This window comes from Mastomys coucha, unplaced genomic scaffold (assembly GCF_008632895.1).
Source record: "Mastomys coucha isolate ucsf_1 unplaced genomic scaffold, UCSF_Mcou_1 pScaffold9, whole genome shotgun sequence".
Lineage (NCBI taxonomy): Eukaryota > Metazoa > Chordata > Mammalia > Rodentia > Muridae > Mastomys > Mastomys coucha.
In genome coordinates, this window is record NW_022196915.1 from 81,899,184 (window position 1) to 81,911,973 (window position 12,790).

The 12,790-nt window shown below is 39.1% G+C and overlaps 1 protein-coding gene across 1 annotated transcript in view; it reads right to left on the reverse strand.

Moving 5' to 3' along the window:
• The window catches only part of Klhl1 (kelch like family member 1), a 375,629-nt gene extending 363,315 nt beyond the window's left edge, over window positions 1–12,314 (reverse strand). The window contains exon 1 of the mRNA XM_031361505.1: window positions 11,046–12,314. Coding sequence (XP_031217365.1) covers window positions 11,046–11,557 — 512 coding nt within the window. The 5' untranslated portion in view covers window positions 11,558–12,314. The remainder of the gene's footprint in view (window positions 1–11,045) is intronic.
• Window positions 12,315–12,790: the final 476 nt, after the last annotated feature.

The window sequence follows — 12,790 nt, forward strand, 5'->3', positions numbered from 1 at the left end:
ATGCAGGGCAACTGAGCCAAGAGACTGAAAGCCTCCCTGAAATTCTGCTGTACACACAGGAACAGAAACCACAGTCCAGAGCCCCTTTCCCCTTCACCCCTCAGCCCTCCCCTGAACAGTTTCACATAATAGCCTGACTGCTGCTCTGAAGACTCAACAGTCTAAAGACCTCCCAGGAGATTTACTGCAGCAAGGGCCACAGGTCAGCAGCTTCTCTGACCCTATGAAGAGCCCCAGTTGGAAAGCCCCACCAGAGGTCTGCTACAGCCAGGGCCATAGTCACCGGAACCACCAAACATGATGGATAACCCTATGGCAAGACACAAGCACAAGACATGCATTGAACCCCACACAATAATAGAAGGAGACTCCAACACTACACTCCCACTAATGGACAGGTCACTGAAATAGAAACTCAAAAGAGACACAGTGAAACTAATAGAAGTTATGAACCAAATTTATTTAACAGATATCTTCAGAACTTTTCAGCCTAAAACAAATGGAAACCTCTCCTTCCCAGTACCTCATGGTCCCTTCTCCAAAACTGACCCTATCAAATCCCCACTAAGGCTGGTCTTCAATAACAGCAAAAACAACAGAAAGCCCACATACACATGGAACCTGAACAACTCTCTACTCAATGATAACTTGGTCAGGGAAAAAAATAAAAAAAGAAAGACTTCCTATAATTTAATGAAAATGTTGACACATCATACCAAAACTTATCAGATATAAGGAAAGCCATGCTAAGAGGAAAATTCATAGCACTAAGTGCTCTGGTAAAGAAACTGGAGAGATTTTATACTAGCAACTGAGCAGCACACTTGAGAGCTCTAGAACAAAAAAGCAAACTCGTCCTAGATGAGTAGAAGGTAAGAAATTATCAAACTCAGGGCCAAAATCAATAAAATAGAAACAAAGGGTATAATACAAAGAATCAACAAAACTAAAAGCTAGTTCTTTGAGAGAATCAACAAGATAGATATACCCCTAGCAAAACTAAGTAAAGGGCTCAGAAGTAGTATCCAAATTAACAAAATCAGAAATGAAAAGGAGGCATAACAACAGAAACAGAGGAAATTAAAAAACTCATCAGATCTTATTACAAAACCCTATACTAAACAAAACTCGAAAATCTAGATGAAATGGATGATTTTGTATACAGATACCACATACCAAAGTTAAATCAAGAGCAACTAAAGTATCTAAACAGACCCATATCACACGAGGAAATAGAAGAAGTCATTAAAAACCTCCCAACCAAATAACACCTAGGGCTAGAGGGATTTAGTGCAGAATTGTACCAGACCTTCAGAGAAGACCTAATACCAATATTCTTCAAATTATACCATAAAGCAGAGAAAAGAGGCCTCTGTCGTTCCAAAAACAGAGGCCTGGGCTGGTGGCCTGGCTGAGGCTCTCTCAATCCCTGGTGGCAGGGGCCCTGCTGCTGAGGCCCAGGTCTCTCTCTCTCCCCCGGGGCTGACCTGTTTGCTGCACAGTGCATTAGTTAAAAAGGAGGCAATGTATAAATGAGTTATTTTATTGTATAAATGAGAAAATATGCTGGTTAAGTAAAGAGGAAGAAAGGAGAGGAAGGAGAGAGAGAGAGGAACAAAGAGTAAGAGAGGGAGAGTAAGAGAAGAGTAAGAGAGCAAAAATACAAGAGTAAGAGGAGAAGATTAAAAGAGCAAGGGTGCAAGAGTAAGAGGAGAAGAGTAAAAGAACAAGAGATCAAGATAGTGAGAGGAATAGTAGGAGAGTAAGAGAGAGGAAGTAAAAGAGTGAGGAGGGGGCAAACCACCCCTTTTACTGCATGGGGCGTGGCATGTCTGGCTTGTGGTCTGATGACTGTGTACAGGATCCAACTAGAATGCTGGGAGCTTGAGGCATTGTCTGCCTGATAGAGCACACATCTTCTGTAGGGGCAGCTGTGAGGGGTTTGGGCTGAAACCTGAGCCATCAATCTCAGGAGCTATCACCAAACTCCCACCGTCCCTTGTGAACAAATCAGTGGATCTCCAGGGTTCTCAGGTGGCTGCTCTACTGGACCACAGCTGTCAGAACTGCCCACTGCCCCAAAACTACCTAATTCATTCTATGAAGCCACAATTACTCTGATACCTAAACCACACAAGGACCCACCCCCCCCAAAAAAAAACTTCAGTCCAATCTTGCTTATGAATATCGATGCAAAAATACTCAATAAAATTCTTGCAAATTGAATCTGTTGTTTAACATAATCAAGTAGGCTTCATCCTATGAATGCAAGGTTGGTTCAATATATGAAAATCCACTAACATAATCCACTGTACAAATAAATCCAAAGGAAAAAAATCACATGGTCATCACCTTAGATGCAGAAAAAGCATTTGACAAAACACAACACCCCTTCATGTTCTTGGAGAGATCAGGATATCAGGGCCTATACCTAAACATAAGAGCAATTGACTGCAAACCAACAGCAGATATCAAACTAAATGGAGAGATACTTGAAGGAATCCCACAAGGATGCTCACTCTCCCCACATCTATTCAGTGTAATACTTGAAATGCTAGCTAGAACAATGATACAACAAAAAGGGATCAAGGGGATACAAATTGGCAAAGAAGAAACAAAAGTATCACTATTAGCAGATGATATGATAGTATACATAAGAGACCTGAAAAATCCTACCATAGAAATTCTTGATGAAAATAATTCTTAACAATAAAAGAATGGCTGGAGGAAGCACCATCCCTGACCTCAAGCTATACTACAGAGCTACAGTGATTAAAAAACAAAAACAAAAACAAAAACAAAACTGCATGATATTGATACAGACACAGACAAGTTGATCAGTAGAATAGAATTGAAGATCCAGAAATAAAACCACACACTTATGGGTACTTTCTCTTTGACAAAGAATCCAAACATATACAATGGATTAAAAAAAAAAGCATCTTCAACAAATGGTGCTGTTCTAACTGGCTGTCTGTATGTAGAAAAATGAAAATAGATCCATATATTGTCACCTTGAACACACTTCAAGTCCAAGTGCATCAAGGACCTCAACATAGATATACTGAATCTAATAGGAGAGAAGGTGAGAAAAAGCCTTGAACTCATTGGCATAGGGGGAAATTTCCTAAACATGTCTCCAATGGCTCCTGCTCTAAGATCAAGAATTGATAAATGGGACCTCATAAAACTGGAAAGTTTCTATAAGGCAAAGGATATAGTCAATAAGACAAATCAGCAACCTACAGATTGGGGAAAAAAAACATCTTCACTAAGCCCACAATAAAAGGCTATTATCCAAAATATATAAAGAACTCAAGAAGCTAACCACCAGAAAACAAACAAACAAACAAACAAAAAATATCAATCAAAAAGATGGGGTATACAACTAAACAGAGAATTCACAACAGAGGAATCTCTAAAGGATGAAAGCACTTAAAGAAATGTTCAAAGTCCTTAGTGATCAGAGAAATGAAAATAAAAACAACCCTGTGATTCCACCTTGCACTAATCAGAATGGCTAAGATCAAAACCTCAGGTGACAGCACATGTTTGCAAGGATGTGGAGAAAGAGAAACACTCCTCAATTGCTGGTGGGATTTCAAACTGGAACAACCACTCTGAAAATCAATCTGGAGGTTCCTTAGAAAATTGGACATAGATGTAACTGAAGACCGAGTAATATCACTCTTGGTATCTTAGCTATGAGATGCCCCACCTGGCCACAGGGGTACATGTACTGCTATGTTCATAACAGCCTTGTTTGTGATAACCAGAAGCTGGAAACAACTTAGATGTCACACAATAGACAAATGGATACAGAAATATTTCATTTACACAATGGAATATTATTCAGCTATTAAGAATGAAGACATCCTGAGGTTTGCAGGCACATGTATGGAACTAGATATTATCAGCCTGAGTGAGATAACTCAGACCCAAATGGACATGCATGGTATGTACTCACTAATAAGTGGATATTAGACACACACACACATACACACACAATACAGAATACCCAGGATACAGTACACAGAACACAAAAAATGTCAACATGCTAAAGGGCCCAAGTGAGTACGCCTCAATCTCATTTTGGAAGGAGAAGAAAGCAATCACAGGAGAGAGGGAGGGAGGGACATGGGAAACAAATGGGGCAGGACTGGGGAAATAGAGGAATATGATTTGATATTGGGTGGGGGAAATGACTGAAGCAATAAGGGCCACAGAAAGCATGGAAACAGGCAATTTCAGGAGGTAGGGGGTTGGGAGGACCCTTCAGAATGTACCAGAGACCTGAAAAGTGAGAGACTCTCAGGACTCAAAGCTCCCTTAGATAAAATGCCCTACAGTAGGATGAGGGAACTTATAGTGACCACCTCAAGCAGAAAAACAGGGCATCAAGTGAGGGATGGGATTGCCATCTCACAGTTAAAACTGACCAGTAATTGTCCCTGTCTTAAAGAACTGCAAGGGATGAAAATGAAAAGGAGTCTGTGTAAAAGGAGGTCCATTGATAGGCCCAAAGTGGGATTCAGCCCAAGGGGAGGCCCCAAGGCCTGACACTAGTACTGAGGCTATTGAAAACTCACAAAATGAGACCTTTCATGACTGTCCTCTGAAAGACCCAACCAGCACCTAAAAGAGTCAGATGTAGATATTTGAACCCAATCAACAGGGACAGAAGCACCTGTGGTTGAATTAGGGAAAAGGTGGAAGAAGCTGAGGAGGAGGGTGACCCAGAGTAATGATGACTTCCAAAGATTTTGGTATATCCCAGGTTATTGAAAGTATTAGCAAATTTTATTTTATGGTCAAACAATGGCTTATTAAAGCCATTTAATGGTTATTTAAAGTGATTAAATGGTAAACAATATAGAATTTGCTGAATGTCAGGAGAGAATGTGAAAACAGCCATTGGCCAGCATGAAGAGCTTTAGAAATCTAGTTGTACAAGTCATGAAATGCAGGGATGAAAAATGGAGCAGAGACTGAAGGAAAGGCCATCCAGATATTGCCTCACCTACAGATCCATCCTATTTGCAGACACCACACCCAGACACTATTGCTGATGCCAAGAAGTGCTTACTGATAGGAGCCTTATATAGCTGTCCCCTGAGAGGTTCTGCCTGCAACTGACCAATACAGATGCAGATGCTCTCAGCCAACCATTGGAGTGATCATGGAGAATCCAATGGGAGTTAGGAGAAGGACTGAAGGAAATGAAGGGGGTGCAACTCCGTTGGAATAACAATCATATCATCCAAACAGACACCTAGAACTCCCAGAGACTAAACCACCAACCAACGTGTATACATGGAGGGACCCATGGCTCTATCTACATATGTAGCAGAGGATTGCCTTGTCTGGCATCAATGGGAGTGGAAGCCCTTGGTTTTGTGGAGGCTTGATGCCCCAGGGTAAGATGATGCTAGAGTGTTGAGGCAGCATAATGGGTGGACGGTTGGGGAAACACCCTTATGGAGGCAAAGTGTCAGGGTTTGGGACAAGGGCTTTGCAGTGGAGAAACAGGGAAGGGGGCTATGAAACATGAAAGTTTAGAACACAACAGCTGATCTGTTGTACTCATAAACCTATAGCAGTTTCAGTGACAAATACAAGACCTAAAAAGATCAACTTAGTCCAAACTCCAGCAAGATGGGACATGTCTGAGGTGGCCCTTTATCTAGATGAGATTATATAGCAATTTCTGGCAACAGGTATGATTGATGGCCTGTTTCTTTGGGTTTGTGGACACTGGTAGGTTGTTCACACTCCCCTGAATGTCCTAACAGCCATGTATGTATTTAGAAAGCACTAATTTGATACAGTAGGATGACATATCAAAATAAAGAAGATGTGAAATGGAAGGGAACAGAGTCTGAGAAGATCCAGAAAGGGGAATTACAGAACAGAGATGGGGGTATGATCAAAATATATTGCAAACAAAAACAAAATTCTTATAGAATAAATTAAAATTGTTTTAAACTTTCCAAGCACATTTTCTATGAAACTTTTACTCTCCAAAGCCAGTATTTTTCTATCTTAAGTCATACTCACAACAAAAAGCTAAAATACACTTAACAAACCACACATCAGCAAATAGTTATGTGTTTTGTAATACCAATGAAAAAAATAACTGCACCAAGATCATAGGGTGTTACAATGTTAAATTTATACAGCATCAAATTTTAGCAATTATTCTTTCGATAACCAAGTGTTCATGGTGCTACCCAATGTAATTATTAAAATATTCACTATTCCACAGTTTATGGTCATGTTTTAATGCAGAAGCAAAGAGATATGTAAAATCAACACAGTCTTTCCAATTTCAACTAGATATACATGGTCAAATCAATATAGATGTTAACATGTGTTATGACCTTCCATACAAATGGACAAGAAAATACCATATGGCTATTCTAAAACACAAAACAGAGGATGTTAGAAGACGAAGAATTTCACTGAGAACAGTAGAGAGGTATTAAGCAGACCATCCCAATAATGAGGAAAAGAATGTAGACATGGCTGGAGAGGAAGCTCAATAACCAGAGAAGAGAGAATAAATTTGTGAGGCCAGTACACTGCTAATTTATACAAAAACCTCTAAATGTGATAGTCCAAGGTGAATGGCTATCAGGAATGCTGTCCTTGTAACAGATGGATGGTAAATCATACCTATCATAGATAGCTACCTTCTAGGAATCAAAATTCCTAGATGAAGCTATATCTGAAAAGGCCGAATGAAAATTAAAATTGCAATGACTGTGAATAGCTCTAACTGTTGCAGGTCCAGAACCTAATTACACCTTATCTTGGGCTATCTACAGCCCTCTAAATAGTCATTATTTTCCCATTCTCTGTCAGACCAAAAGCCCTGTGGCTAACAGATAAAAGACTTTGGAATTTATTCACTTAACTAACCTCTGGTTTTTACCATTCTAAAGGCTAAGAGTCATCAGATAATATCTGATGCCTATAAGTGAGATTTCACTTTGTTGTTACCATCTGCTTAATGTTTCCACCAATGAATTTTAAAAGTACATTTATCCATCACTTTCTCCCTTCAGTTACTGTAAAAACTTCTTGAATTGTTTTCACATTGGAACATGGAATTTGGGAAAACATAAATTCATGTTGCTAGGAACAATAACTCATATTTGGCTCCAGAATAAACTATCTCTTACCCTCCTTGAAGTTAAGAATTGTATTTTTTCATCACCTCTTTGACCAGTGAACATGTTATGATCTGGACTGTGATTTGTAATTCTTGGAATTAGTAATTCTGATTCTGTAGAATTCTTTGTGTGTGTGTGTGTGTGTGTGTGTGTGTGTGTGTGTGTCTGTGTTGGGGAGGGATCAGTGGCAGAGCAATGAACATGAAATGATCATCATTCTCTACTGTTATCATTTTTCCTGACGTCAGTGTTTTGAGAAAGTGGATGATATAATGGAAATGAAGCTTGAGGATGCCATAATACAGAAGATAGTTGAATTGCAAGAAGATATTTACTTAGGACAGGAACAAACATTGGAGATAGAGAAATATTGGATAGAAAAGAACATTTCTAAAGAAAGTAAATCAGTCGATGGTGATAAATATCACCATGGTTTTCTTACTTGCTCACACTAATGGGTGTAGAGCTCCTGAGATGGAGAAAGAAACTGAATAATACAAAAGAATGTTTAATTAAATTCTCTATATATTTATATTTAAATTTTCTCTTCTTCATTCATCCTAGAGGACAGACAGAAAGGTGAATACATGAGGCTAGAGATCATGGGAGGTATAGATTTAGAGAGAGAAATAGGGGATCCTTGTCTATGTCCTTGCTAAAAACATGGAATCAGGTGAATATACTATAAATAAAGCAGAAAAAACAAACAGGTAAAAAATGTTTTTTTTCTACTAGCATTTATAAAGCTATGATATATGAACAATAAAATATCATGCATTATATAAATGATATAAATATAAATGTGAGAATATATTGCTTTTTGTCTTTTTACATAATTGATAGAATTTTGGAAGTATATATGATATGTATGGAATTATATATTTTAAATAAATTTGGACACAATTATATGTAAATTAGTGAATAATAAAGAATATGGGTCATAAAATTATGACATAAAAGTATCTTTAAGGATATGAACAAGAAAGTGGATGACTGAGACTTATTTATCATGGTATAAAGTAGTAGGTATTGAATGGGGTGAGATGGCACCATTTTGGTAGAAAGTTGGTTTATGTCTGTCAGGGAATCTTTATATTTCGAGTCCATGAAAATCTGATTCTTCCAGTATTCACAAATCACAAGTAGCTTTCTTCTGAATGTTCTCCACCTGTAGTTCTAAGAAACAGGTTTAATCAACTGAGGATTCATACCCGAGAAAAACAGTATTTCTGTTTGGTGCTAGACCAAAAGAAAAGAAAAGAAAAGATAAGATAAGAAAAGAAAAGAAAAGAAAAGCAATGAAAAGGCTCACCCTTGCTTTATGATTGAGATAAGTTTTGCAGTGCAGAGTTGATGAAAAATATGATGAATATTAAATTCAATCAAATTTTTATCTTAGTGATATATGTGCTGCTTCATTTTATATCATTCACCACTATGGATGCTATACAGCTTTCCTACATGTTAGATCTACATTCCAGATTAGGTAGAATAAAGTTGTAAGTTGAAATAAAGTTTGTTCCCAGTATTTTACTCTGCAAGTCCCATGTTACCTGGGCAATGAGCCCTACACTTATTAGAAATTAAAATACCATGAACTGAAGATGACTAATTGCTACATTTACTGGGTTGTTCTCAATCAGTCATGAGTACAGAGTCAATGTTCTGTAAAACTGTAAAAAGACAAAAACACACTCTCGGTAGTAGCTAGAAAGAATGTCATGCTTATCTACATTCCTTAAAAGTTTCATAGAAATTTTAAAGGAATTGTTTACTTTTAACAGATTCAACATACAAAATTTTATGAAACTCTGATACCAACAGTAAAGAGAATGTTGGTTGGTTTCAGAATTCTTGCCACTTACAACTTATTGTGACTAAAAGAAATAAGGTATTTCCAAAACTAATCCTGACAGATTATTCCTAGCTGGGTTCTTGGTTAATCGTTTTACTTTTTAAACTTGATTATAATTTATTATCTCAGCTCTCTTTTAGTATTTGCCAATTCCAACTTCACTAAACTTTTTCTAGAATGCTGATATCCAAACTACTCATTAAAATTTCATAAGGCAAAGTTTATTTTAATATAAAAGATAGCTATTCTGAAAATGCTAGCTATTTCTAGTTAATTTGAAATTTTTAATTTTATATATATACATATATATATATATGTATATATGTATATAGACATGTGTTGTACTTTATGCTATTTTCCGAGCTATTTGAGTGTCGAATATCTTTTAAAAGGAAGAAACTATAAGTTGGTTTTCTTTAAGTATCCAGGAAGAGTTTTAGTAAGAATAGGGAATATTTATGATCTGAATATTTGTATTTCTGTATGAAATTATTAAAGAATAAGTAAAAAGCAAAAAATGTCTTAATAAAGTTGTTCATTTAAAATATACAAGAGAGTAAATATTTTTCAGAAATTCTCTATCCCATTATCTGTCTATTTTCTTTCCTCAAAAATCCAGCAATATTTAAATAGTTAAGCATCCTAAGTAGCTAGTGGATAGATGAACTCTCACAGTTTCATTATATTTATGGGATCTGCTTATTATGATTTTACTCAACTATTTTACTTCATTGCATAACAGAAAAACTTAGACTTATGCATCATATGTGGAAATTTTTTGACATACTTGAATATGGCAGATTAATTTTTCTTCAATAAACAACGATCCTATATTATATTAATCATTCTATCAGTAGAATATGTACAAGGCTCTTATAATTCAAATACAATCCTATATGATTAAAAATGTTAAAGATAATGGTACCTTATAGTATCCTGCTCGTCAAGGTGATGAAATTATCTATCAGTTTATTTTATGTACTTTCCAAACTTAATACAGTCCGTGAAAAAAATGACTCAATTAAATACAGATTTCAAATTTTCATATTTCTGATTTGTTTATCACAAGTTATTCAAGATTTTTTAGGATATTAGTTATTTTCTAGAATTTCTAGTCTGTTTCTTCTTCTCTAATGTATTCTGATATCATATGAATCTAAATGCAAATCCTTTCATATCCTCATCTTATGCTCAAATGAAAATGATGTATTTAGAATAATAATGACTTAGTATCCTAAACTGTGAAATTGAAGAGTTGCTTGCATTGCAAGGATTTTCTGAATCTTCAGTGTAGTAAAAGTCCATGCAAAGTGTCATGCTGAAATAAACTGGGAATAAATGTTACTTCAGTATTTTTGAATGCAGAGTTCTACACTGAGCCAAAAGAAATCACAATAGCTGCCGAGATATGTCTGTGGAGTTTAATTCTAACACTTTTAAGGACAGAGGCAAAAGTGAGCAGAAAGTGGTCCAAGGGATGGTAGTCGTGATAGGGTGACAGCTCTTGGGGGAGGGACGGAGCTATGACAGTGTTTCAGTTCTTATTTCTCACACATAAAGTCAAACCACAGCTATTCGAGACAATCATGCTCCATCAGCCACAGGGAGAGTACACGAAATGCACTTTGATGGTGTTCAAAGCTGACTTCACCCACAGCAGATAATGGAAAGACTTAATGACAAAGCGTGATGGAAGGACACTATCATCTATGAGATAAGAGCCATTCAACTCGAAGGCTCTCCAATGTATGCATTTGCACTCGATAGTTCTAGGTCTAAAAATTTGTTAAGAGAGTGTATGTTTAAGCCAACGGAAATTAATGAGCAAAGTTTTAATGAGATTGCAACTTGGGTAATAAAACAAAAAACAATAACAACAATAACAAAAAGCAGGCTGGCATCTAGCTCAGATTGTTATCCTATACCGTTCAAACTTTAGGACAGAACACGAGGTGGGCAGGATGACTGGCAACCAGGAACTATTCTGACACCTGCTCAGTAGGAACTTACAGTACCTGTGTCCACATCCTTCACCTGTTGCCTGGATAGAGCTGGCAGGCTCCGATTGGAGCTCTTTCAGGGCCAATCCTTTGTCCTGTGGTCCAGGAAAGTCCATGCCTGTCACTACCTCCTCCTCTAGGGACTCCACGTAGAAAAGAGTCCTGGCGGGCTGCTGGGTGCCCTGCCCGGGAGCCCCTTGCTGCAGCCTTGTGGCAACTGGTAGTAAGGTGCCATTCAGCGGATTGAAAGGGGAGGATGAAGCAGACGGGGAGGATGAGGATGAGGACGAAGAGGAGGAGGAGGAGGAAGGTTTTTTCCAGAAAGCGCTCACACTGCCCTTTTCCTGGTTTTTGAGCAGTCGACTCTGGCTAGGACCCCAGTGCTCAAAGCTGCCTCCTCCGCTGTCCTGTTGCAGGCAGCTGCCCCCCGCTGGGCTACTGGAGGGCGGCGAAGGATGGCTGAAGAGTTTCCAGCGGAGTCTTAGGATGTGCTTCACATCGAAGTCTTTTCTCCCGGAGCCGGACATGCTTAATGCACCGAGGACCAAGGGTCTGCAGCTCACACACAAATAACCTGGAAAGCGTACTGGGGTGGTCAGTGGCTTCTGGAGACAGAAGAGGAGGCAGGATGTACCCCGTGTACACGGAGTGCCAAAGGTGGCTAAGCGGGCTGTGCGCCTCAGCAGGCGACCACACAGGCACCTTGAGCGCGCTGCAGAGCCTCGCAGCTCAGTCCGGGTCCTTTGGCTGGGATCTGAGCTTTGGGAAAGCTCCGGTCTAAATCGGATGAAGTCCTGGGATAGCAGGGGCTTAGATTCCACGAGGAGCTTGCGGGGACCCCCGTGGTGACCACCCGGAGGGAAGAGAGGCTGGAAATGAAAGAGGAAGGAAGGGAGGTCCGAGCTCTCCCCAGCTCCAGAGGTGGTGGCAGCTGGATCCGCCGCACTGATACACACTCCGTGCAGAGCTGTGGTTTGGAAGCTATTCAAATCTCCTGTCTTCGCAGCTCAGAGTTCTGTTTGATGAGTGCAGAGAAAAAGAGCCTCAAGTCGACAAGTAGTGCACCCCCAACCCCAAGCAGGGTCTGTGCACCTGCTCCTTGTCCCTGTCCTCTGGGAGAATGTCCTGATAGCTTGCCAGGTGTCCGAAGGACAGTCAAATGCTTTCTGAGATGAGGAAAGGGGCAGGTTTATATAGTCAGTTTGTAAAGGAGAAAAATAAATATCCCGGGAAAAAACATAGAACAGCCAAAGAAAAGCCCGCCCAGGAAAGCTGTCAAGGTCCTCACAGTATGATTTTTCTCTCTGCCTCAGCGCCTCCCCCTCCTTCCTTGTATGTGACGCAGATGTGCACTGGGGCCTATACTGAGAGATGGAGGGAGGGAGGGAAGACTTCAATCTTCTTTATGCAAGTGAGTCTGCTGCTCTTATTGTCCCCTTGCGTAAGTCTGTCACCTTTTTTCACCCTCCTTCCTCTCTACATTACTGTATAGCAATAAAAGTAAAGCAAACAGGCAAAATGCTTTAGCATCAGTAAACACCAAACATGAATCATGGCAGTGTAAAGTTAATAAGCCGCCGTGTGCAGGTTGCAGGTTAATGGCTTGAATTATTTAATAAGCCACATCCTTTAACCTTTAGCCTTCCGTTCCTCTGGATGAGACACAGGAAAAAAAAAAAAAAGCAGGGATGCTGTCATCAAAGTGCGATGATGCCATCGTCCTGGCACGTTATATTGTGGCTCTGCAATTAATGTAACCA